The 24,053-nt window shown below is 42.4% G+C and overlaps 1 protein-coding gene and 1 gene segment (V, D, J or C); both read left to right on the forward strand.

Annotated features, from left to right (window-relative positions):
- Positions 1–9,915, forward strand: part of LOC117735624 — a 66,170-nt gene extending 56,255 nt beyond the window's left edge. Inside the window, 1 exon segment of the V gene segment in view lies at positions 9,868–9,915. Coding sequence covers positions 9,868–9,871 — 4 coding nt within the window.
- The window catches only part of LOC117735617 (immunoglobulin epsilon heavy chain), an 88,550-nt gene that overhangs the window by 63,380 nt on the left and 1,117 nt on the right, over positions 1–24,053 (forward strand). For 6 of the 46 annotated variants that reach the window (XM_034540361.1, XM_034540364.1, XM_034540367.1 and 3 more), the window contains exons 4-13: positions 9,870–9,921; positions 11,039–11,338; positions 16,546–16,863; positions 16,994–17,290; positions 17,385–17,696; positions 17,813–18,097; positions 18,223–18,549; positions 18,729–19,046; positions 19,427–19,714; positions 19,850–19,998. In XM_034540361.1, coding sequence (XP_034396252.1) covers positions 9,870–9,921; positions 11,039–11,338; positions 16,546–16,863; positions 16,994–17,290; positions 17,385–17,696; positions 17,813–18,097; positions 18,223–18,549; positions 18,729–19,046; positions 19,427–19,714; positions 19,850–19,998 — 2,646 coding nt within the window. Of the gene's footprint in view, positions 1–9,418; positions 9,475–9,866; positions 9,922–10,164; positions 10,223–11,038; positions 11,339–16,545; positions 16,864–16,993; positions 17,291–17,384; positions 17,697–17,812; positions 18,098–18,222; positions 18,550–18,728; positions 19,047–19,426; positions 19,715–19,849; positions 20,357–24,053 lie in introns of those variants that run through there. The other 40 variants (XM_034540365.1, XM_034540379.1, XM_034540369.1 and 37 more) reach the window with 18 other exon arrangements.

Genomic DNA, 24,053 nt, shown 5'->3' on the forward strand with positions numbered 1-24,053 from the left:
AATGGCCTGGATCTCAAATGGGCCGATGAACCGGGGGGACAGCTTCCGGGATTCGGTCTTTAGCGGGATATCCTTCGCCGAGAGCCACACCCGTTGACCGACCTGGTAGGAAGGAGCCGGAACGCGGCGCCGATCTGCCACCCGTTTATTTTGCTCCGCCGTACGGAGAAGAGCGGCTCTGGTATCCTTCCACACCCTCCTACAGCGACGGATGTGGAGCTGCACCGAGGGAACGGCTGTCTCCACCTCCTGAGCAGGGAACAGGGGGGGGCTGGTATCCCAGAGAGGCCTCGAATGGCGAGTGACCAGTGGCCGAAGAAGTAAGGGAGTTGTGGGCGTACTCTATCCAGGACAAGTAAGTACTCCAGCTAGAAGGGTTTGATGCGGCCATGCAGCGGAGGGAGGCCTCGAGCTCCTGGTTTAGCCTCTCAGTCTGCCCGTTAGACTGGGGGTGAAATCCGGAGGACAGGCTAGTTGTTGCGCCCAGAGCCTGGCCGAAGGCTCTCCAGACCTGGGAAGTGAATTGGGGACCACGGTCCGACACGATGTCCGCCGGAATCCCATGCAACCGGAACACATGGTTGACCACCATATCCGCCGTCTCCCGGGCAGAGGGAAGCTTGGGCAGCGCGAGGAAGTGGGCAGCTTTGGAAAAGCGGTCTACCACCGTGACAATGACCGTGTTCCCCTGTGAGGGTGGCAGGCCTGTGACAAAGTCCAAGGCGATGTGAGACCAGGGACGATGTGGCACCGGGAGTGGTTGCAGCAGCCCGGAAGACGGACGATGTGACGACTTGTTGCGGGAACAGGTAGAGCAGGCCAGGACATATTCTCTGGTGTCCGCCTCTAGCGACTTCCACCAAAAGGTCCGCCGGAGCATGTTGATGGTGCGCCTGATGCCTGGGTGACAGGAGAAACGGGAGTTATGAGCCCATTGGAGCACTTGGGAACGTGCAGGCGGGGGAACAAAGAGACGGCCGGGAGGCCCGCCACCGGGGTCTGGCAGGGTCCGGAGAGCATCTTGCACCACCGCCTCAATCTCCCACGTGAGAGAAGCTGCCACACAGGTTGCCGGGAGAATGGTACCAGGACAGGGGAAGTGGTCCTCGGGAGAGAACTGGCGAGAGAGAGCGTCGGGCTTGGTATTCTTGTTCCCTGGACGGTAGGAGATGGAGAAGTCGAAACGTCCAAAGAATAGCGACCACCGCGCTTGGCGAGAATTTAACCTCTTGGCCGTCCGAATATATTCCAAATTGTTATGGTCTGTCCAGACCACGAACGGATGAGCGGACCCCTCCAGCCAGTGTCTCCACTCCTCCAAAGCTAATTTAATAGCCAACAGCTCCCGGTTTCCGACATCGTAATTCCCCTCCGCCGGGGTCAAGCGGCGCGAAAAGTATGCACAAGGGCGAAGCTTGGAGTCAGAGTCCGAGCGCTGTGACAGGATAGCCCCCACGCCTGTGTCCGAGGCATCCACCTCGACGACGAACTGTCGGGTGTCATCGGGCTGGATCAGGATGGGGGCGGAGCTGAACCGCTCCTTAAGGAGTCCAAATGCCAGACTGGCTTCCAGCGTCCATGAGAACCTGGTCTTGGTGGAGGTGAGTCTTGTGAGGGGGGCTGCAAGCTTGCTGTAGTTCCTGATAAAACGGCGATAGAAGTTAGCAAACCCCAAGAACTGCTGTAGCTGTTTCCTAGAGGCGGGGGTCGGCCACTCCGTTACCGCCTTGACCTTCTCCGGATCAGCCCTCACCTGCCCCGTCTCAATGATGAACCCCAGGAACCGAACAGAGGTTACGTGGAACTCACATTTCTCTGCCTTCACAAACAGCTTGTTCTCCAGTAGGCGTTGGAGGACCATTCGCACATGACGCTGGTGCTCCAGAAGATCTGCGGAATAGATGAGAATGTCATCAAGGTAAACGAAAACAAAACGATTCAAGAAATCGTGGAGAACGTCATTCACCAACGCCTGGAACACAGCAGGGGCGTTAGTGAGTCCAAATGGCATGACCAGATACTCGAAGTGGCCGAGGGGGGTGTTGAACCCCGTCTTCCACTCGTCCCCCGTCCGGATCCGCACCAGGTGGTACGCGTTGCGGAGGTCGAGCTTGGTGAAGATCGTGGCCCCAGCCAGAGGTTCAAATGCTGAGTTGATCAGTGGCAGGGGGTATTTGTTCCGGGTGGTGATGCTATTCAGCCCCCGATAGTCAATGCAGGGCCGGAGAGTCTTCGCGACAAAGAAGAACCCAGCTCCGAGTGGTGACGAGGAGGGGCGAATTATTCCAGCCTTCAAGGATTGCGATATGTACTCCTCCATGGAGACCTTCTCTGGTCTGGACAGGTTGTACAACCGACTGGAAGGGAACGACGCGCCAGTGTGGAGGTCAATAGCGCAGTCGTAGGGACGGTGAGGCGGCAAGGAGAGAGCCTGCGACTTGCTGAAAACCTCCCCGATGTCATGGTAGGCGGAGGGAACGGAGGTGAGGTCGGAAGGAGGCACAAGGTTACCCTGAGGGCGTTCCCCAGGGGGTAGTGCGGATCTCAGGCAGCTGGCATGACAGTAGGGGCTCCAGGAAGAAATCCTACCCGCTGCCCAGTCGATTTGTGGGTTATGGGTGGTGAGCCATGGGTGGCCCAGAACTAGAGGGTTTTGAGGAGATGAAAAGACATAGAACCGGAGTCTCTCTCGGTGGTTCCCGGACAGGATCAGCTGAAGCGGCAGAGTTCGGTGTGTGACCCTGGCCAGGAAGCTGCCATCCAGGGCATTGACCACTAGCGGGCTTTCTAGAGTCTCCACTGGAATCTGGGCACTGGTTACCAACCCCGGGTCCATGAAATTTTGTTCTGCTCCGGAGTCCACCAGAGCAGAGAGAACGGGAGTGTAAGGAGAGGGAAGCAGGCAACAAAAGTCTTGAGAGGGAGTTGGAAGAGGGCTCAGGTTTGCTCGCCAGTATTCCAACTACTACTGGCGAGCGCCCCCGTTTGGGCGAACTGGACAGGAGGAAACGGAATGTCCGAGGTGGCCACAATATAGGCACTCACCTGCTCCTAGCCGTCTCTCCTTCTCCTGAGAAGAGAGATGAGCACGGCCGAGCTGCATAGGCTCCACCTCCGAGGTGGAAGAGGGGAGCGGCCATGGAGGCCGAGAACCCGAACGCTCGCCCTGATGGGCTGCCTCAGGGACTCGCGACCGGAAGTTGGGGAACGACGACGTCACGGGCGATGTCTTCTGAGACTTGTAGCTCCGCTCCCGTTGTCTCTCCCGCATCCGGTTATCCAGCCCGATCGTTAGTCTTATTAGCTCCTCCAACGAATCGGGCTTATTGGAGCTGGCGAGTTCGTCCTTCACGGCTTCTGACAGTCCATAAAGAAACACGCCCCGAAGCGCGGTCTCTCCCCATCCGGACTCGGCGGCGAGAATGCGGAAATCCACGGAGTGTTCCGCTACACTCGTCCTGCCCTGTCGTAAGCGGAGAAGTCGCTGGGCAGCGTCCTCCGAATCCACTGGGTGATCGAAGACCCACCGTAGATCCTCCAAAAAAGTCCCATAATCCACAGAACTAGGCTGGTTAATGCCCAGCGTATTCGTGGCCCAGTCCAGCGCTCTACCCCGTAGTAAACCCACCACGTAGGAAATCTTGGACTGGTCCGAAGCAAATGTCTGGGGCTGGCGGTCGAACACCTGCCGGCATTGAAATAGGAATCCCCGACACCTCCCAAGTGTTCCGTCGTAGGAATCCGGAGACGGCACGGGGGACTCCCGCATCTGCCGGGCGGGATCTGGAGAGAGGAGTGCTGGTGCTGGAGCAGGCGGATGACTGGCTTGACGGGTCAGGTCCTGCACTAAGCGGCCGATATGGGATACCTCCGCGGACATGGACCTTTGCATTTCAGCCATGTCCGTTAACATCCGCCGATGTTCAGCCAGCAGCGTTCCGTGTCCAGCCAGCGTAGCTGCTCCGGTGATCGCTGGATCCATGTTGGTCAGTCTGTTCTGTCACGGGAGAACAGGGTTAGGACCCAAGAGCAGACCACAGGAGACAGGATAGGGATAAGGAACTTTATTCCGTGAGGTTGGCACAGCTAATCACAGTGTGAGTCCCTAGGCACAACACCGGAGGCAGGCGAGTCGCGGCGTGAGTCCCGAGGATCGACGTCGGAGGTTGGCACAGCTAATCACGGTGTGAGTCCCGAGGCACAACACCGGAGGCAGGCAGAAGAGAGCAGGTACTCTGCGAACAAGGAGAGAGAGAGTTACCGAGCGTAACGAGCCAGTGGACAATCTCATGGAGCGGCAGTGGAGACTACCGGGGCAGAAGACGTAACAGACTGACAACCCAGGCCTGCACGACCAGGGTTGATATGGAGCCGGTGATGATCCAAACGGGAACAGCTGTGCACCACTCGGGGGAGTGGCCACGGGCAGCGTCTGGAGGTACACACCCACACAACGAGCACAAGGCAAAAACACAAACGGGATGACAGACACATGAGGTAAGGAGACTTGGGAAAACAGAGCTAAACACACACTGGGTCAGACAGGGATCCTGACAAAAACATCAACACCCAAGTATTTAAACAGTTTAACAATGGGGATGTTGGCAGAGATGATTGAATTGCAAGCAGAGTCGTTTAGAGGAAGTAAAGCAGACTTTGACCAGTTAATTTTGAAGCCTGATAAGCTTCCATACTCCTCGCATAAGGATAGAAGATGTGGAAGAGACTGAGAGGCGTTTTCCAAAAAGACCATCACATCATCCGCAAACAAAGAGAGGTGATGCTGCTTATTTCGAATGCCTATTGGTAACACCACAACAGATTGGCGAATGGCTTGAGCCAGAGGCTCAAGGGAGAGGACAAATAATGCAGGACTCAGAGGGCAACCTTGGCGTGAAGATCTAGAAACGGGCAATAAAGAGGAGAAGGTGCGTCCTGTTAAGACTCGGGCTGAAGGGTTAGAATACATGACTATGACTTTAATCGCGCCAATGAAAGTGTTACCAAAGCCCATCACCTGTAAGACTGACCATAAGAATGGCCACTCAAGTCTGTCAAAAGCTTTCATTGTGTCTAGAGAGAGAAGTGACATTGGTGTCTTACTGTCTTCTGCAGAATCAATATATATATATATATATATATATATATATATATATATGTGGAGAAGGCGTCTAACATTATTTGCTACCAATCTCGTTTTTATGAATCCTGTTTAAATCAGAATTTAACAGGCTAAGAGGAAGATAGCTAAAGCACTCTGTAGGATCCTTATCCTTTTTCAAGAAGTAAGGATATCGGAGCTGTATTAACATCCTTTGAGAATTCACCCTTTCCAATAGAGAAGTTAATCATGTCAAGAAGGAATGGACCCAACTTTTCCCAAAAAGTAACATAAACTTCAGGGGGGATCCCATCAAAACCTGGTGATTTGTTCGTTTGCATACTCTGTACTGCCATTCTTAGTTTGTCTATAGTGACCAATATGTCTAAGTCAGCTGATTCCTCCACTGACAACTTGGGCAAGTCAAGCTGATTTAACCATCCGTCACAGTGGGTTTTATCCAAAGCAACCTCTGATTCATACAAATTAGAGTAACATTTCTGAAAAGATTTATTTATTTCAACAGGGTCAGTTCTGATATTGCCATCTGAAGATTTAATAGCAGGAATATCTGAAAAATGGTCACTTGACCTGATTCTCATGGCAAGTAAATGACTAGGTCTAGCGCCCTGGAAATAATAGTGCTGTCTTGTTCTATGAATTAGTAATTCAGATTTTCGTTTCAGAATGTTGTTTATTTCCTACTTAACTAGTGATCGTTCTAAAGCTATTTGGTCAGTAAAGTTTGATTGCGTCAATGAGTCTAATCTGGTGAATTCAGATTCAAGGTTTTGCAGTTGGTCCTAGCTTTGCGTGCATTAGAGCAGAATAGTATGGTATTGCTCCTAATAAAACCTTTTATTGCTTCCCACAGAATCCTTGGGTCTTCTACAGAGCCAACATTAATTTCTGCAAATATCTGGAATTCTGCAATAAATTGTGTGACATAGGATTAATTATTTAATAAAGAGGTATTGAAACGCCATCTAGCAGCACGTTGAGACAGTTGGCCTAGGGTGGTGGAGCAAAAGAACCCTTTATGGTCAGATAGTGCCATTGGAAGTAACAACGCTTTATCAATTTAGTTAAATAAATGAGGGGATGCAAAAAGAAAATCTATTCTGGAAAAAGATTTATGTCTACCTGAGAAGAAGGAATAATCCTTACAGGTGGGGTTCACTGCACGCCAGGTATCTATAAGCCCTAAACTGTTGGCCCATGATTTCAGAGCATTTGTGGCCTGCGCCTGCTCCCCTGTGGCCTTTGCGTTCGACCGATCAATATTTGGGTCCCAAACAGCATTGAAATCCGCACCAACAATGAAGGAACAGTCCGTTAACTCCAGCATTTGTCTGGTGAGCGTATTATAAAAGTTTCCATCAAAAACATTAGGCGCATAAGCTGACACTAGAGCAATTTTCCTAGTATTGAATTCTATTGTGGAGATCACAATCCTGCCTGTATCATCTGACCAAGAGGACAACACTTTAAGTGGGAGATTTTGTTGAGCAACAATGGCTACTCCTTTCGTTTTTGTACTCGCTGAGGAAGACGCAATTGTGTGATAGAATCTATTGGCTAAACGGACGGTATTAGCCTGCAGCAAATGAGTGTCCTGTAATAATGCAATGTCAACATTTCTCTTTTTTAGTAAGCCTAAAGAGCTGGTTCATTTATGAGGGGCATTCAGTCCACCACAATTCCAAACTAAAAATGTAAGATCACCCATTATCAAAAAGGCTGCGCTCTAAATGTAGACACATGTGGAGAAGCATATTGCTACCGGCCTTCACTTCGTTAAATCCTAACAATATTGCATCCAAAGTTGGGTCCCTCACGACACAAGTCACGCAAGACATGGAACAAGGACGGACATGACAATGAAACAAAGGGGGAGGCGGGCACAGGGGGGGAAACATAGCCAAAAAGCTAACACTCAAAATAGGTCTGTGATCCAGAGTGGATATGGGGCAGTAAAACGGAACACATAGCCCATATGTACCTGGTTTGCAACAGCAACTGGTTCCACATTAAATTAACGTAAAATAAACACATTCCTCGTCAAAGGTAAAAAGCAGAAAATCGAAGGCTATAGAAAACAGTTCAATATGGCATTCCGTCTCTATAAAGCAGATAACAATGTAATAACACTAGAACTGGGATATTGAGACAAACCGAGGGACCATTCTCGTCAGGCAGATGGTTTAATCCTGCCCTTCTGCCAATGCATTCTCGTTCTCCATATTAGCAGCCGACGCGTCGGTCATCTCTGTTGCAGCAGGTGGATGAGAGGGAGCTCGATTCACGTACTTCTCAGCATCTACAGCGGAGGTGAATGCTCTACACTGGGAGCCTTCCTTGATCTTCAGGGTTGCCGGATAGAGCAGGAAAAAATCAAGAGCCTTGGTGCGAGCTGAATCCATAGCTTGATGAAAAGCTATGCGGCGTTTGACTGTGTAGTTGCTGCAATCCGGGGAGAAGCGAATTTTCCGACCATCCACGATGGTTGTGTAGCGAAGCACGTTGAAAATCAACGTGCGATTAGTAGTGACATTCTTCTTTGGCCCACGCCGAACACTGTAGATTCGGTGAGCTCTCATAATATCGATCTGAATATCTGCCAGTTAAAACAACTATTTGACACGGTTGGGCTAGGAGCTGAGCCTTATACTGCCATCTCTGTCCAGCTGATCACGTGACTCCCCTGAACCAATACCATTGAGTAATGAAAGTATATACTGCTCTGGCTATCATACTTTCATGTCATAATAACATCACTTTTAATTATTTTGAGATAACATTTGATTTCGACTCTATCACAATGGATTTCTAATTTTTAGTGACCAATAAAGCAGTGTAATGTTGTGTATGGCTGTGTCTTCAGGGCCATGTTACCGCTATGGAACGCTACGGTGGCCTTCAGGGAATGTCAAATAGCCAAAGTCTCTCGCTAGAGCCAGTGTTTGGTTTGTCCGTTCTAAGTGCAGAGTCATCAAGACGTCACACTTTGGTTGATGGACAACTGTTTGAATACTTAAGTTCAGCATTTTGGCAGACGCAATCTTGATTGTTGGCCGTTGCTATCTTTTTGCAACCAAGTTTGATGGTTGACGGCAGCTGAGAGTGTTGAGAATTAGACGTGCAGGTCGTTTGTGATAAACCACAATATCAATGACTCCACAAACATATTGTTCCATGCACACAAAATGTAGTTATTATATGTAAATGTAGACCAAAACCACACATTCAAAAATAAGATTGACGAATATATTTCGGCTGCATACACAAATATTTCGTTAATTTTTTTCAACTGGGAATTATCCTTATTCGATCAGATGTTTTGTGTGCCCTCAAGAGAAGAATTGGTTTTCAAACCGGGTCTCACTCCCAACTTGTGAAATACCGACGCTTGGTCCGCGCCCCTCGGCATCTGATAGACACATTGCACTTTCAACTAACTCCAATGTACCCAACTGCGTCATTATTAGACGCAGTGAGCAACTGACGTAGAACAAAGAGCAAGGTGTCCCGTGTGAAACAATGTCGACAGTTTGCCACATCAGCTTTTAGTGGAGCTGGTCACACAAGTCATTCGCTTTAGATTGAACAAAAAATGTACATCAGTTGTCACAAATGTGAAATCGTAGCGTAGCCTCAAATTTGCAGGTTGTTTACTTCTTCAGAAAATATTGGCACATGTTCAATTTAGTCAGCATTTGAAAAGTAAAGGAAATAAATACCAACTGCTAAATTCTCTTATGACATAAGTGTCTATGTGAATACAACCTGCTATCAGGCTTCCTATATGCAATCTTTGCGATGACATAAAAAGATGGTAAATCTCTCAGTTTAGTTATGACTTAAGTAAAGGTGTGTATCCTTTAAATTAGTGTCGATCAGATTGGCTTCTCACCTTCCATGCAGCCAGGCATAGGTTAATGCAGCACACGTGAAATCATGTTAAGATAGGTTCACATTCATAGTGGTGCTCTGTACATTAAAACTTAAATCCTAAAACATGTGGAATGCACTAAAAGGTTTGCAGGCTAGTTAATAGGTTAATAGTAATTTAACTGAATCGAGTCCATGCAGCAGGAACTGGAGCTGACGGAGGGGTTCTGACAGAGAGGAAGTGTTCAGCAACTGTTGGCAACTTGCACTTCATTTTATATAACCTAAACCACAGGAAAACAAACATATCTCAAGGGATGTGGTTTATAAATAGTTCAGTGGGAACTGCTTTGCCATAAAAACATATGCTTTCCCTGGTTTGAATGACATTGTTAGTACTAGAAGCACATTGTAATATATCACTGTGACTACTGACTACTTTGACTACTGGGGGAAAGGAACACAAGTCACAGTGACTTCTGGTGAGTAATAATCTAATATATTTTGAGTGAAGATAATTCTATTTGTTCTGGTTTATTATAAAATGTATGTTGATTTTGCTTCACTTAATCTAGGATGAAATAGACAGAAAGAGCAGTAACAGCAAATAGGATAGCAAAAAAGATCAAGGTAAATGGTATTTGCACTAGTTTACTGAATAAATACAATAACGTTTAATATTTTTGCACTAAAGAGCTACTTACTCGCGAAAAGGAACATTGATGACCATCTCAGGTAAACAGGTAAAAAAAGCTTTATTTGTCTTCATATCGACAATTTAATTGCACGGTGTAATATACCATATTTAGAACCGTGGAAAGCGTAGATGTCTGGGAACAGGTTTTTGTATGCAGTGGTGAATGATTTGTTGAACCGTGACTATGCTTTTGACTACTGGGGAAAAGGCACCATGGTCACCGTCACCTCAGGTATGTCATTTTAATATTTCTGATTAGAGAATGAAATTCCTGATCATATTACTTGATTATTATAATAGATATTAATTATCATTATTATTATTTTCATGTAGGCTTAAAACTGTTTAGTTCAGTTGGAACGCAAGTCTATCAACAACTGCATATTATAGTTCAATTTGAAGTGTTGGCAAAACCAGACTTTATGACATCGGTAATGGGATATTAAAGTGGTGCGTTTTTGTGAATTGACTTCACTGTGACAATGGGGCTTTCGACTACTGGGGAAAAGGCACTATGGTAACAGTGTCATCAGGTAAGATTTGTTTAATTTAAAAACCACGTCAGGGTACTTCTCAACATGCTAATTCTCACATCAAAAGTAAAGTGTTTTAATACAGTATATTTTCTGTAAAAAGTTGGAAAGCAATATTTTAAGTGTCGAACAGAATGGTGGGTATTTGCGGCTCGTAGACTTTGCTTTGTTTATTTTTCTATATTATATTTTTAATTTAGAAGTGGATTTTATTACATACTGGGATTAATTAAATATAAATAAAGACTTTTGCGCTCACTATTAGATGTAGCGTTTTCATAACAAGAGCTAGCACTTTACTACTCCGCTTTTGACTATTGGGGAAAGGGTACAACAGTAACAGTTTCATCAGGTAAGAATACTCTTTAAATTTCACACATAACTGCTGAATTTGACATAAAGTAACATGTTTTTGTAACAATATAACAGCCATAAATTATACCATCATAATGGATGGTAACTTTTATCTGACTTAACGCTTCTATTCCTTCAATTTAAAATAATGTACTGTTGAGAATAGTCAATGCTGTGCATTTAAAGTAATGCACCTATTTATATATAGAATAACATGAATAAATACCACAAATAATATTGTTGAGGGAGGTTAAACAACAGAAAACATCTAAATATGACATATGGAGCACTTGAAATGTCCACATTCAACATGTTCAATGGCCACGATACTGTGCCTCGTTACACTATTCCCTCAATCAACTCGATTGTTTTCTCTCTGTTGAACTAAGACTTGTTGAACATGTTTGTAATCTTGAATTTTATTTTTTAATTACAATCGCACATTTGTTTTTCCCTTCTTAGCCACTTCAACCAAACCAACTGTGTTTCCTCTGATGCAATGTGGTTCTGGGACTGGAGACACAGTCACTCTGGGCTGCATTGCCACCGGCTTCACACCCTCCTCACTGACCTTTGCATGGAGCAGAGCAGATGGCGCCGCCTTGACCGACTTCATACAGTACCCTCCAGTCCAAAAGGACAACTATTATACGGGAGTCAGTCAAATCCGAGTGAGCAGCCAGGACTGGGCCGCAAAGAATGCTTTCCGATGTGCCGTGTCACATGCAGCGGGAGATGCAGAGGTCACTTTCGAAAAGCCAAGTAAGTCTTATGCTACGTTGTGTATAAATGCATTTTTACTACATTTGAAATCTAGTTTACATTGTGGAAATATTAACATATTTTATAATTGCAACAATTTTAAAGTTTTTTTCACTGACATTTATAAATTAGTAATGTAAATTACAAAAAAAATGTTTAAGTTTTGTAATTACTGACAAATTCTACTTAATTGGGTGACTATTGCAAGTACATTGAGCACTGTATAAAGCAGAATATCCTCAGTCAGAGGAAAGAAAGAAAGTTTCACATTTTACAATGCAGTGAACAAAGCTACTTCTAGTCACCTCTGATTATGACAAGATGATAAGAATATAATCTCATTTGAACATTTGATGTCCTTATTGCAAATAGGAAATCAACTAATTTTCTCTTTTGTTGGTATGATAATTTAACAATAATTATACTTATGTAATACTATTAATGCAATGAATGCAGATTTGTGTAACAAGACACAAGAGACCAAACGGGAACTGAATTAAATTAGTAAAAACTCAAATAAAAAAATATACTAACTATAATTAATTAATTCAGTTGTAAATAGTCAAAGCATTATAAGTCTCTAAGTTTATCTGTATTGTTTGGTTTTGTGCATTTTCCTGAGAATTGTTATGACAGGAGTCATGTTTACACAAATGAAATAAACATAAAAGAGAGTAATAATGGGTTTAAATATTTAAGCAAAAACATACTCCAATCTGTCATTTGAAAGGAACATAACCAGAGAAGAGCATGACAATAAAATATTTCTAAATGAAATAGAATGACATATAACAATTTTTCTTATTTCATAATTGGCCTAACAGACAAACCAAAGAGTGAGGTGGAGCAAGAAGGCTGAAGCTCTGCTGCTGATACTTTAATTCTTTGCCTGTATACTGTCTGTCCTCTGCACCCGTCTCAGAACTGCCGTTATAGGATTATTGCAATGTGTTCTGCTTCTTTCCATCTATCCGCATAATCCTAGTTCTTCTTGACGCCAGTCTGCCCCCACTTCCACTGTTTGTTGATTATTAACATTAAATCTGTGTTTGCTTTGCCAGAGCAGTCAATGTATATGCAGAAGCAAGTATTAAAGCTCTGCTGTTATGTAATTTTTTTTACTATGAAAATCTTATTTTCTTTTTTAATTTAGTAACAAGTGACAGTAAGTGTTAATCTGAGGAGCGTAATCACAATTTGCATGTGTGCAAGTTGTGCACATTAGTACAGAAAAAGCATAGTCTATAGTATAGCATTTTAGCACATTTTTCACCATTGCTTCTGCATATATATAAATGAATCCCTGCTTCTGCATACATATATATTTGTGTATATGTTTGTTTTTCAGTTGTGGTTTATGAGCCGCCAACTCTTAAAGTTTTGGCCTTCACTGATGAGGAAATGGAGGCTTCCTTCTCTTGCGTTGCCAAAGATTTTACACCAAAAGATTTTCAGATCAAATGGCTGAAAAATAACATCAAAATCACCAAAAAGGTATATGAAATCAAAACACTTACTCCTGAGGAAAGAAAGGATGAGAATGGAACTACACTGTACAGTGCAGCAAGTTTTCTCACACTGCCATCCAGTGAGTGGACTGTTGACACAGAGGTGACATGCAAGTTTGAGGGGAAAGGTGAAATGGGTCCAAGATTCACGAATGCATCCGTGTCTTACAAAGAACCAGATGTTGTACTTTGTGAGTAAATTCCTACTTTTTCTTTAAAAAAAAATGTAATGTTAATGTAATTGTTTTGTCAGATTTTTGTGGCTATTTCTATTCAATACTTCTTCATCAATTCCTTACTTGGCAGGTGAGGGATGTCCTCATGCAGATGTGGAGGTAAAGATTGAAGGCCCCACAATGGAGGACATGTTTTTATACAGAACAGGAAAACTAATATGTAATGTCAAGGTAAAAAAACCATCCGTCGATAAGATTATGTGGGAGAACCAGTATGGGACGGGAATAGCTAGAGCCTCAAAATCCCCCAGTAAAGGAACTAAAGGTGTAATAAGCGTTACACATGACATCACGTATGACGAATGGAACAAGGGGACAAAGTTCTACTGCACTGTTGAAAGTGACAATTGGCATGAACCACTCAAGACACTCTACGAAAGGACTATTGGTAAGAAAATGAACCAGCAACTGTGTACTAGAACTCTGTGTTTAATTCCTCTCGTTATGCCATCAAACATGTTATGAGTGTCATTTCTATGTGTATTTTGTATTTTGAGATTTCCTACAGTAGTGTTGGTACTGTGTATCTGTGGCAGGAGCTCTAAATGTTCTCTCACGCTTGCAGGAGGAGAGACTCAACGACCGTCAGTGTTTATGCTACCTCCACTAGAACATACTAAAAAAGAAATGGTGACCCTGACTTGCTATGTGAAAGACTTCTTCCCTCGGGAAGTTTTAGTGTCTTGGCTTGTTGATGACGAAAAAGCAGGCTCAAATTACGAGTTCCACACCACAAACCCTGTAGAAAGCCATGGATCCTATTCTGCTTATGGCCAGTTATCTCTCAGCCTTAAGGAGTGGAAAAACAATGGCATGGTGTTTAGCTGTGTAGTTTACCACGAGTCTGTGGCTAACACAACTAATGCTATTGTCAGGTCCATTGGGCACAGAACATTTGAAAAAACCAACATGGTCAACCTCAACATGAACATCCCTGAAACGTGCAAGGCCCAGTCGATGTGATTGTGTGTCGCTGTGTCTTCTGCCGTTTGTTGTCTGTTGCTTGTGATATGACATTGTGATTGTCGTTTTAATGCTTATCAAAATAAAAATAAAAAAAAAAACTCTTTGAAACTCTGTTGATGTATGTCACATGCTGTTCACGTCTTTATTTAACAAATATTTTGAGCTACATGCTTATCGTGTAGTGTCACAGTGCTATCTTAATGCAGGTTTGATAACAACATATTACAATTACCACATTTTATTATATTAACTAGAAAAACACCACCACAACCCACTAACTTTAGGCAACAATTTAACTAAGTAAATCCTATTTGTTCATTGTTATTTGTAGATTGTTTGTGTGACTTGTCTTTGTGTATGCGTTTCATCCACTGGGTCTTGCACCCCCTTCCCAAGAAAGATGATTGTTTAAAGGTCTAACTCCAGCTCTGGTCTTTCCATCCAATGGTTAATAGATTAATTGACAAGCCAAGTCATGCCTGCCACACCATTAATGGAGACTTTCAAAAGCAATTCAGGATCATTGTAGCATGACTTAAATCAACCTAATCAACATTTTACAAGGACATGCAAAACAATTAGGCCTTATGGCACACTAATAAAGCACCAAGACATATGTCAATACAATTCTTTTAATTTGAGGATGTCCATTTTAAACTTTGACTAAACTGATTGATTGACTGATAGGATTCACTCTGAACTGCTAGGTGATCAAATAAATGACCCTTCTGCGAATAGAATTTGATCATCGTCTCATGAGCTACTGGTTTGACGACAGCTAACTGAATAATTACTGTACACTACATCCAGACTTCTACCAATGGAACAGTACAATGGAGGCAGAGGAAGATAACATGGGAAGCACGGCCCTCACCTTCATCCTTCTCTTCCTCATCACTCTGCTGTTCACCATTGGAACCACTGCTTTCAAGGTAATGATGAGTTTTTATGTTAGAGTTGTACACAGATTGGGATTTGACCAGAAAGAGACAACTGAGTAAATAGTTGTATGTATTCAAACAACACAGATGTGTTGACAGAAAATGAAGAGGGACCAAAAAGGGTATAGCTGTGAAGAAAATAATAATTTACACTTTAACTTTAACTCAAATTAGTATCTTTGTACAGATTACATTTTTATACTCAATTCTAAAAGTGTCTGCAACAAAAGCTCAACTATCAATGAATAATAAATGCATGTTAAGGGGTTGCACACAATAACAGCAGTGCGTGTGCAATTTAATGCTTTGCAATATTATTATTACTAAAAGTCACCGTTTAAAGCATAAAGTGTTTTACAGACTAAACGAGAGAGGTGTTAAGTCAACTCTTTGGTAACCTGTGGTATACCGAGTTGACAACAAGTTCAAAAGTTTAGCCCAAAATACATGTTAAATGTCACCGCTATTATATTAAACTGAATAATATGTATTTATTATTTTATATTCATCCTGTAAATGAGGGTTGAATAAGCTAACTTAATTTATCAAATAAGTAGAACAAACTGCAACCGAAGGCAGTTTAGTTTATTCCAAATGTTGATACTTTATTTTACAATATTACTAATCTATACATTTGTTTCTGTCTTTTCAGGTTAAATGAAACATGGTGACATTTGTTTAAAAACGTGTTTGTACTTCTTCTCATAAACTCATAGTATGTAAGTAATCACAATTGTTCATTTTCATTTTATTTACAAGAGCTTTGTCATTTTTTGAAAATAAATTGTTAAATGAAGATAACCATTGATGTTGCTCCTACTTCTTTTTTCCATTATTTTGAAATAGTTCATACTGCCTGTAGTTTCACCGATAAACAGTTAATAATACTCGCATCGTTACTTAATTTCTTTTTTTCAAACATTTTGTCTTTCAAAAAAGTACTTTATTATGCAACGTGTTCTTATGTTCATCAGCTCCCTAGCACCTGGAATCATCAGCCCATGTTCAACTTAATATGAACATTTGGAGATTTGCAGTTGGTAAGTTCTCGGGTCTAATATTAACAGAGTCGAGAACTGAAACCTGCCAATGTCATGAGAAGCCATGTAAAATCTTTCTGAAAAAATGTAAAGTGATATGAGACATTAAATTGTGCACTATGTTTCTCTAACGGACACAGCCAACCCTCACACCTGGTGTCAGTGATGCACCATTGCTCTTTGCATTGTTTCACTTCTGTATTTTGGTACTTTTTTGGGACCTGGTTGTTACTCAATGCTTCCGCTTGCTGCTAGCCTTGATCCCTCTGTCCTGCCATGCTGCAACATCTGTGCAACCGCCGCCAGCCCTGTCTCCACCTGACTATAAGACACTGTACAAGTACAACTCTGCCATCTAGCCTAAATACAAATATATTATATTTAAAACTGAGAGAAAACCTGACCAAGATCTGAAGGTATGTATAACTGAACAGATGAAATCTGCTTATATTTAAAAGATGTGCCGACGTTTACAATGAGGCAAGTAAAGAAGTAACTATCTCTTCTTTATCTCAGGACAGCGGATTGTCTCTCCAAACATCACATTACACCCTGTTTGGGAGGGTGAATTTGGGACCTCACCAGTCAGACTAATCTGCACCATTAGAGGCTTCTTTCCAGACAAACTGAGTGTGGAGTGGAATCAGGACAACCGACCTTTAAACATTGTGCAAATCCAAAGAAAGCTGCAGAGTACGGAGGAAATGGAGAAAACCTTCAGTCTAAGCAATGAGATTGAGCCAAATATGACTGAGTGGACACAGGCCTCAAGTTTTACGTGCAAGTCCATCCACAACAATCAGGAATTTAGAAAAACAATAAATATTTGTCAATGTAAGCATGAATGTCTACTTTCTCACAGCACATTATGGAAATTACTTGATATAATCATGAATGAGTTTAGACAAAAATGCATGCATTATTTGAATGGTTTGAATTAGATTCACGTTTGTTTTCCCTGCAGATCACACAAGGGCCCCTCCTGCCATCCAGGTGGAGATTCCCAGCTTCAAGAAAGTAATGACTGCAGAATCCACTGTACAAGCAACATGTGTTGTCCGCACTGTCCTTGATGCCAAAGTGACCTGGCTGATGAATGAGAGTGTCACACCGGGTAGCACAGTGAGAGTGGCCACAAACACAACTCATTTATTCAGTGAACTGACAGTTTCTTCAAGTCAATGGAAACAACTCAAGTCTATAACATGTAAAGCAGACCATAAGTGCTTCTCATCCACTAAGAGGACTGTTAATATTGCAGGTAAGACAACTATACACCCTGAAAATCAGATATCTGGTGAAGGCAAAGTGCATAAAAGAATACTTTCTGCTGGTTTTCTTTCTGTATCATCCAGGGCCTGCAGTTCCAGCTCCATTGGTTGAGATCAGGAGATCTCTCAAAGATTTGCTTAAAGGAGACAGTGTTGTGCTGGAGTGTGATGTCACAGCACTCTCATCACTTGACCTGGCCATCACCTTTCAAGCCAACAGTGTTGACATCTCTGGCAAACAGTATGTTGAATTTCCTGAAGCCCCAGGCCTCCTTTCAATCAGTAGAAGTTTCTCTGTTCCTTCAAGTCATTGGAAGAAAGACACACGTTTCACCTGCAAAGTGGACCACGGATTCTCCAGCAGCTTTGAGTCAAACTCCACAGGCAATTTCTTTGGTGAGGAATAACTCTTCTTTCCCTTAGTGGCAGTTGATTTTATATTTCACACTGAATGCATCTGGAACAGACACTTCATTGATTAACGAATGGTATATCGTTCATTTCTTATTTAGCTGACGCATCAATGGAACTTCTTCTGGCCCCCAGTGAAGAGTTAGGGCCACAGAGACTACTATGCTTTGCCTGGGGCGTCAACCCTCAAATCAAATGGTCTACTGAGTCTCAGCACAGAGCTTCATCAACCAATGACATCAGCATGGGTGAAGATGGACGTGTGGCAGTAACCAGTCATCTTCATGTCCCTCACACAGAGTGGAAAACAGGGAACGTCTTCACGTGTGACGTATCTGACAAGTATCTGAACACACATGTGAGAAAGGACATCAGCCTCTGCTCAGGTAAAATAAAAACTGAATTGCTATAAATGAATGCTTTTTCCATTAAGCATGAGACAGTTTTATCTCATGACCATTACTTGATGGGTTACATTTGTTACCACTTCAATGTCACATCCTTTTTTCAGTAACTCCTGCATCATCTCAGATAGTCGGCGTATATGTTCAGGGACCACCACTGGAGGAGCTTCAGAGCAAGGAACAAGTGACAATCACCTGTCTTCTGGTCGGCCCTTCTCTTAATGATTTCTCCGTCACCTGGAAAGTAGGTGGGAACCATTATTCCTCGAATGTCCATAAGGAGCCTCCAGTGAGTCACAGCAATGGGACAGAAACTTTGCAGAGCTCCCTCAATGTGTCAGCGGAGGATTGGCACGCATTTGAACCAGTGTCTTGTGAGGCCAAGCACCGATGCTCCAACCAGGGCTCTGCGGACCATATAACCAAAAACAGAGGTAGTGTTATGCAGAAAAAAGCATGGATTTGTTTCTTTGCGATTGTTTATAGCCGTTTCTGAATAACATCGGTGTGCATCAGAAAATCTACGTTAAAAAAATGATATTGTCCATGATGTTTGCGGATGAAATGGTAAAAATATAACGCTTAATTTACTTTTCACTTCTTTTTTCTCAAGAGCTGTATCCACCAGCAGTGAAGATAATACAACCAACTGCCTATGAGCGTTCTACATCAGACGTCCTTGCACTTATTTGCCTCGTCTCTGGATTTTTACCATCTACTATCACAGTGCACTGGGAGGAGAATGGCCAGAGACTCCCTTCAACTCACTTCACCAACAGTCCAACATGGAAATACCCAGGGAAGGCAACATATTCAATGAGCAGCAGACTAAACACATCAAAGGCTGCGGACAATGAGTCTACGTATTCTTGTGTCGTCAGACACGAGTCATCTGAAATGCCTTTTCAAAGCACGATAAAGGATGTGTTTGGTGAGCTGGCAATTAGCATTAAGTAAATTAAAGTTGAGTGATGTAGTTCATTTTGTAGATAGTGATCAGTATAGAAGCAGGGCTATTACCGATGTATTTGATTGATTGTATCAGCTAAAATAAAGACAATCAAAAGCCTGTATACTACTGTGTTGTATCCACCTTAGCCTGTCCTCCATGTTAGTAGAACAATGGCAGTAGTGCAGGCACAATGCTAAAGGAGAAAAGAAAATGTAACGCCTTTAGAACATTTGCTCTCACTCGATTACATTTTGTATGAAAGCATTTAAATACAAATGTTCCTCGTCTTTCTTGCTCCATGACCTTCGGCAAAACAAATTGATTGACAAAAACATTTCATGACCTTTTTCCACATGCAGCCACAGTGACCCACAGCGAACCTTCAGCGACCTTGCTCCAGGGTTCTGGGGAACTTGTGTGCCTGGTCTTTGGCTTCAGCCCTGCATCCATTAACATCACTTGGTTTCTTGATGACACCAATAAACTGTTGGACTACAACACTAGTGAACCCCACAGAGGCCCAAATGGAAAGTTCAGCATTCAAAGCCACCTGCGTCTGTTCCAAGTCATCTGGTTACCTGGTGCAAAGATAACCTGCAGGGTGACACATGCAAACATCACCCTATCCCTGGATGTATCTAAACCAGGTGCTGGTTTGTCCATTGATCCAAATCTTTCTTACACTTTTCAGATTATTTTGTTAATATTTCTTCCAAGCTCATCTTCCAGTGTAACAAAGTCTAGTTAACTAACACATCTTACACATTTTATTGAATTCACAGACTCCTTGGAGGACTGTGATTTTTTAGATGACATCATGCATGCTGAAGGGAATCAGGACACAGGGGTGGAAAGCTGGTTCATGGCTTTCACTTTCCTCATTTTTTTCCTCATCTCCATCATCTATGGTGTCTTGGCTACCATGATGAAGGTAAGATACAACAGTATTGTATTTTAAATGAATCCTCCAATAACTCAATTGCAATCTCTGTTTATTATTATTATTTTTCGGGAATTAAAATATTTTGGGTGACTTGAATTTAACTTACACATGGAAATTCAAACTACTCAAAATATTTGAATGTATTTTTTTTAACACTAATCAAAATGTCACCAGATTCCCGACACATTCCCTATGTTTTTTCCCTTTAGACTAAATGACGAGGATCTCCGGACAGATCCCATTTTGTGGACTGGCATTTGGCTTTTATAGTTATAAAATGTAATTGATTCCTATGTGTTATGGTGATGGATGTTGTTTTTTTTAAAGTTTCAGTTATATATATATATATATATATATATATATATATATATATATATATATTCGGTGTGCCATGTATGTAGTGCATTTGTGTAAGAGGAAACATGACAATAAATACATTTAAATTAAATAAGATCCTTAGACGCATTTAGAAATGTTTTATTTGCCTCATGATTACAATCAAACAAATGATGATACAACAAGTATTTATCATCAGGGAAAGGCTTAGCACTACAGTATATCACGTCACAATATCATCACCACTGTTTTATTCAGGTTGACCACTAGAGTGAGACAAAGCTCCACATACAACAGGGGTGATTTGCCACCTCTTTGAGAAACAGAAGTTGTGTCGCAATTTGAAGATACTGACAGGTCTGAACTGGAAAGGTATGAAACAGAGCTGCATTCAGTTGACAGCACAAACAGAGACTGTTCACAAACACACACACACACACACACACACACACACACACACACACACACACACACACGCACACACACACACACACACCTCTTGTGGGTTTAAAGGAATTCACATCTGGGAGGGACGAAACTAATCAAATCCAGGCTTACCATTGGCTACCTCTGGAGTGATCTGGCACTGTGTGTGCCCTGATTGGCTGGGGACCCTTTGGCAGTCAACCCTATCTGTGACGCTGTTGCTGGGATGGAGTCACAGCATGCTGCTGCCAGTCTAAGTGCCAAGGCACCAGCAACAGAGAAGCAGGGCATCATGCCCAGCCCGCTGCCTGAGAGCGCCTCCCAGTCTGACACCCCCATAGCCTCCCATCCTCATATGCCAAGCCTCCCTCCCACGGGGTCCTTGCTTGACCCCTTTGGTGTGTCTATATAAACCAGGGACAAGTAACAACCAAACATATTGACACATAGGAGAACTATTCTCTTGTTACAACTACTATTGAAGCGCCCCTCGTGGAGGTATACTGTGGTTGTATTGAGCAGCTCCCAACGTGTTGAACTGAATGTGAAATAGTGCAGTGCTGAAAAGAGAATACATGCTCAGGCAGCTTTACCTGGGATATAACGATTTAAATTAAAGTAAATTGAATCACATCTTATCCTTTCCTTGGAGTTATCAAGAGAGAACCAGTCTGTTCGGCATTTAGACCTTTCTGGACTTTCTTAAACCACATCAGTTTAAAAGATAAAAATGTATCATGTCATGATCAGCATAATCTTAATGCCACCTTCAAAGCTCAGACAGACAGACAGAGACACACACAGACCTAGTTGCAGACATGGTCCACAGTGGGCGTTATTGATCAGATGGAAGTCTGTCCTTTCTTACTGTTACAATTGCTTCAAAAGAAAAGACAAGATGCACTACAGTAACTCAAAGCATGTCAAGCCTTAAACACCACACCAACCACATTATGCCACCATGCATATTCTGATAATGTATAATATTAATAATAATAATATAAGCTGCAATTAAGTGAACGCTAAAATGTCTAGAGGCCCGAGTGCCAACCAAATATGCAAAGGCAAAAAAAGACAGCGTCACAGCCATTGCCTTTGCACCTGACCCCAAAGAGATAACAAAGAAAACCTATGGAGCAAAGTTTCATAACTGTAAAGAGTTGTATGACCAACATGAAATGACATTTCAGTCACACACATTGTTTAGATTACCCATTCGGTGTGTAGGGCAATACAATAAGTGGTGTGCTATCCCACCACATATAAATATGCAGGCAGGCAGTTTCAATCAGTAAACCACAACAGAGACACGCCATTGTACTGGTAGTTTGAATGTGTATGATTCTACGGTGTCATCATTGTCTAACAACCAGAGTGTAGTTCTTAAGAGGGTCTGTTTAGATATCAAGTGTAGTTGCTCCTTCCTGAATAAAAAGGTTTTAGGCCCGTCTTAAAAGAGTCCAGTGTCTGTGTTGCCCTCACGTGGTCAGGGAGACTGTTCAATAAGTGCGGCGCTGATGAGCAAAAAGGCTTGGTGTTGGGGACCCGGAGGAGCGAGCTGTTTGTAATGAGTAATGAGTTCTTGTAGGTAGGGAGGTGCATTTTCATTTATGCATTTATGGGTGAGTAGTAGGACTTTGTAGTCAATCCTGAATGAGACAGGGAACCAGTGGAGTGAGTGGAGAACGGGTGTTATGTGCTCATATTTACAGACTCTCATCAGGATCCTGGCAGCGCTGTTTTGAATGTATTGCAGTTTCTGGATGTTTTTGCCAGTTCAATTCAGTTTATTTTGTAAAGCCCAATATCACAAATTACAAATTTGCCTACTCGAGGGCTTTACAATCTGTACACATACAGCATCCCTGTCCCAGGACCTCACATCGGATCGGGAAAAACTCCCCAAATATCCCAGTGAAGAGGGAATTACAGTAGTCCAGTCTAGAGGAGATAAAGGCGTAAACGAGCTTCTCTGCATCTGACAGGGTTAAAGTGGGGTGGAGTTTGAGATGATAAAAGGAGGTTTGGCAGGGTTTATATGGTCATGGGTATGACCATTAAAGGGTGAGATATAGAGGATAACTGAACCTGGTGTGGCGTGCCAACAAGGAGGGCTTCGTTTTTTGCTACTGTTTAACTGGAGAAAGTTGTTGCTCATCCATGCCTTTACAGGCGGTGAGACATGACATGGCTGTAGTGGGGCAGTTTTGAAGCATATTTGCATTTTCGTTATAAACACTTCCAGCAGGTGGCACTATTCTACTAACCATGTTGACCTATAATGTAATGTCACCAACAGGCCTTATTCACATGAGACATGATTACATGTCACAGAAAGCACACATGTAAATGATCAAGTGGATGATGGCTGATAAGCATTTAACTGCGTCAGTTTGAGGATCCCGGCACTATGCATGTTGGCCTCTCTGTGCCACTTGAATAAAACACAGCAAAGTAAAGAGGCAAGCCACTGCAAACCATGTTGGCTTAATGGTCCAGTGGTGGACTGTATAACTAATATATGTACATTTACTCAAATATAAATTTGAAGTATCTATACTATACTTGACTATTTTCTCTTCATATCAATCTCTACTTCTACTCCTCTATATTTCAGAGGGAAATTCACTTTATCTGACGTTTTCAATAAGCATTTGAAAAACATAGAAACTACTTAACAGTATACACAAGTACAGGTGTCAAATTAACATTCTACTCGTTTATTAGCAAAATTAATCGGAAACTGTTTTGATAAACAAGGATGTTCTCTTTCGCTATACCATAGTCTCTTCTTTGGTTCCACTTAAATGTCTGAATCTTCATTGAAGTCACCGGGACATGGTCATGTCAGGGTAAAATGGCGCATGGAGCAGTGACCGAGGAAATTGGGGAAATTAAATGTATTCTCTGCTGCATTTCAAATATTTTAAGTGAGAATATATTATATATATATTAGGGAAATTAAATGTATTCTCTGCTGCATTTCAAATATTTTAAGTATATATATATATATATATATATATATATATATATATATATATATATATATATACTGCAGCAACAGCATCTTTGTAATTACTTCTACTAGAGCTTCAGTAATTTCTGGGTGGGGTGTATCAAGCTAAAGTCAAATTGGACTAACAGTGACAGTCGAAGAGAGTTGTGATATCATTTTGGATTTTACAGAAATATTACACATCAGCTTTTCTTGAAAACATAATACAGACAATGACACTCTATGTTTTGTGTTTTCATTTTGTACAATTCCATTGTTCCAAATA

Source organism: Cyclopterus lumpus, chromosome 8 (assembly GCF_009769545.1).
Source record: "Cyclopterus lumpus isolate fCycLum1 chromosome 8, fCycLum1.pri, whole genome shotgun sequence".
NCBI classification, from domain to species: domain Eukaryota; kingdom Metazoa; phylum Chordata; class Actinopteri; order Perciformes; family Cyclopteridae; genus Cyclopterus; species Cyclopterus lumpus.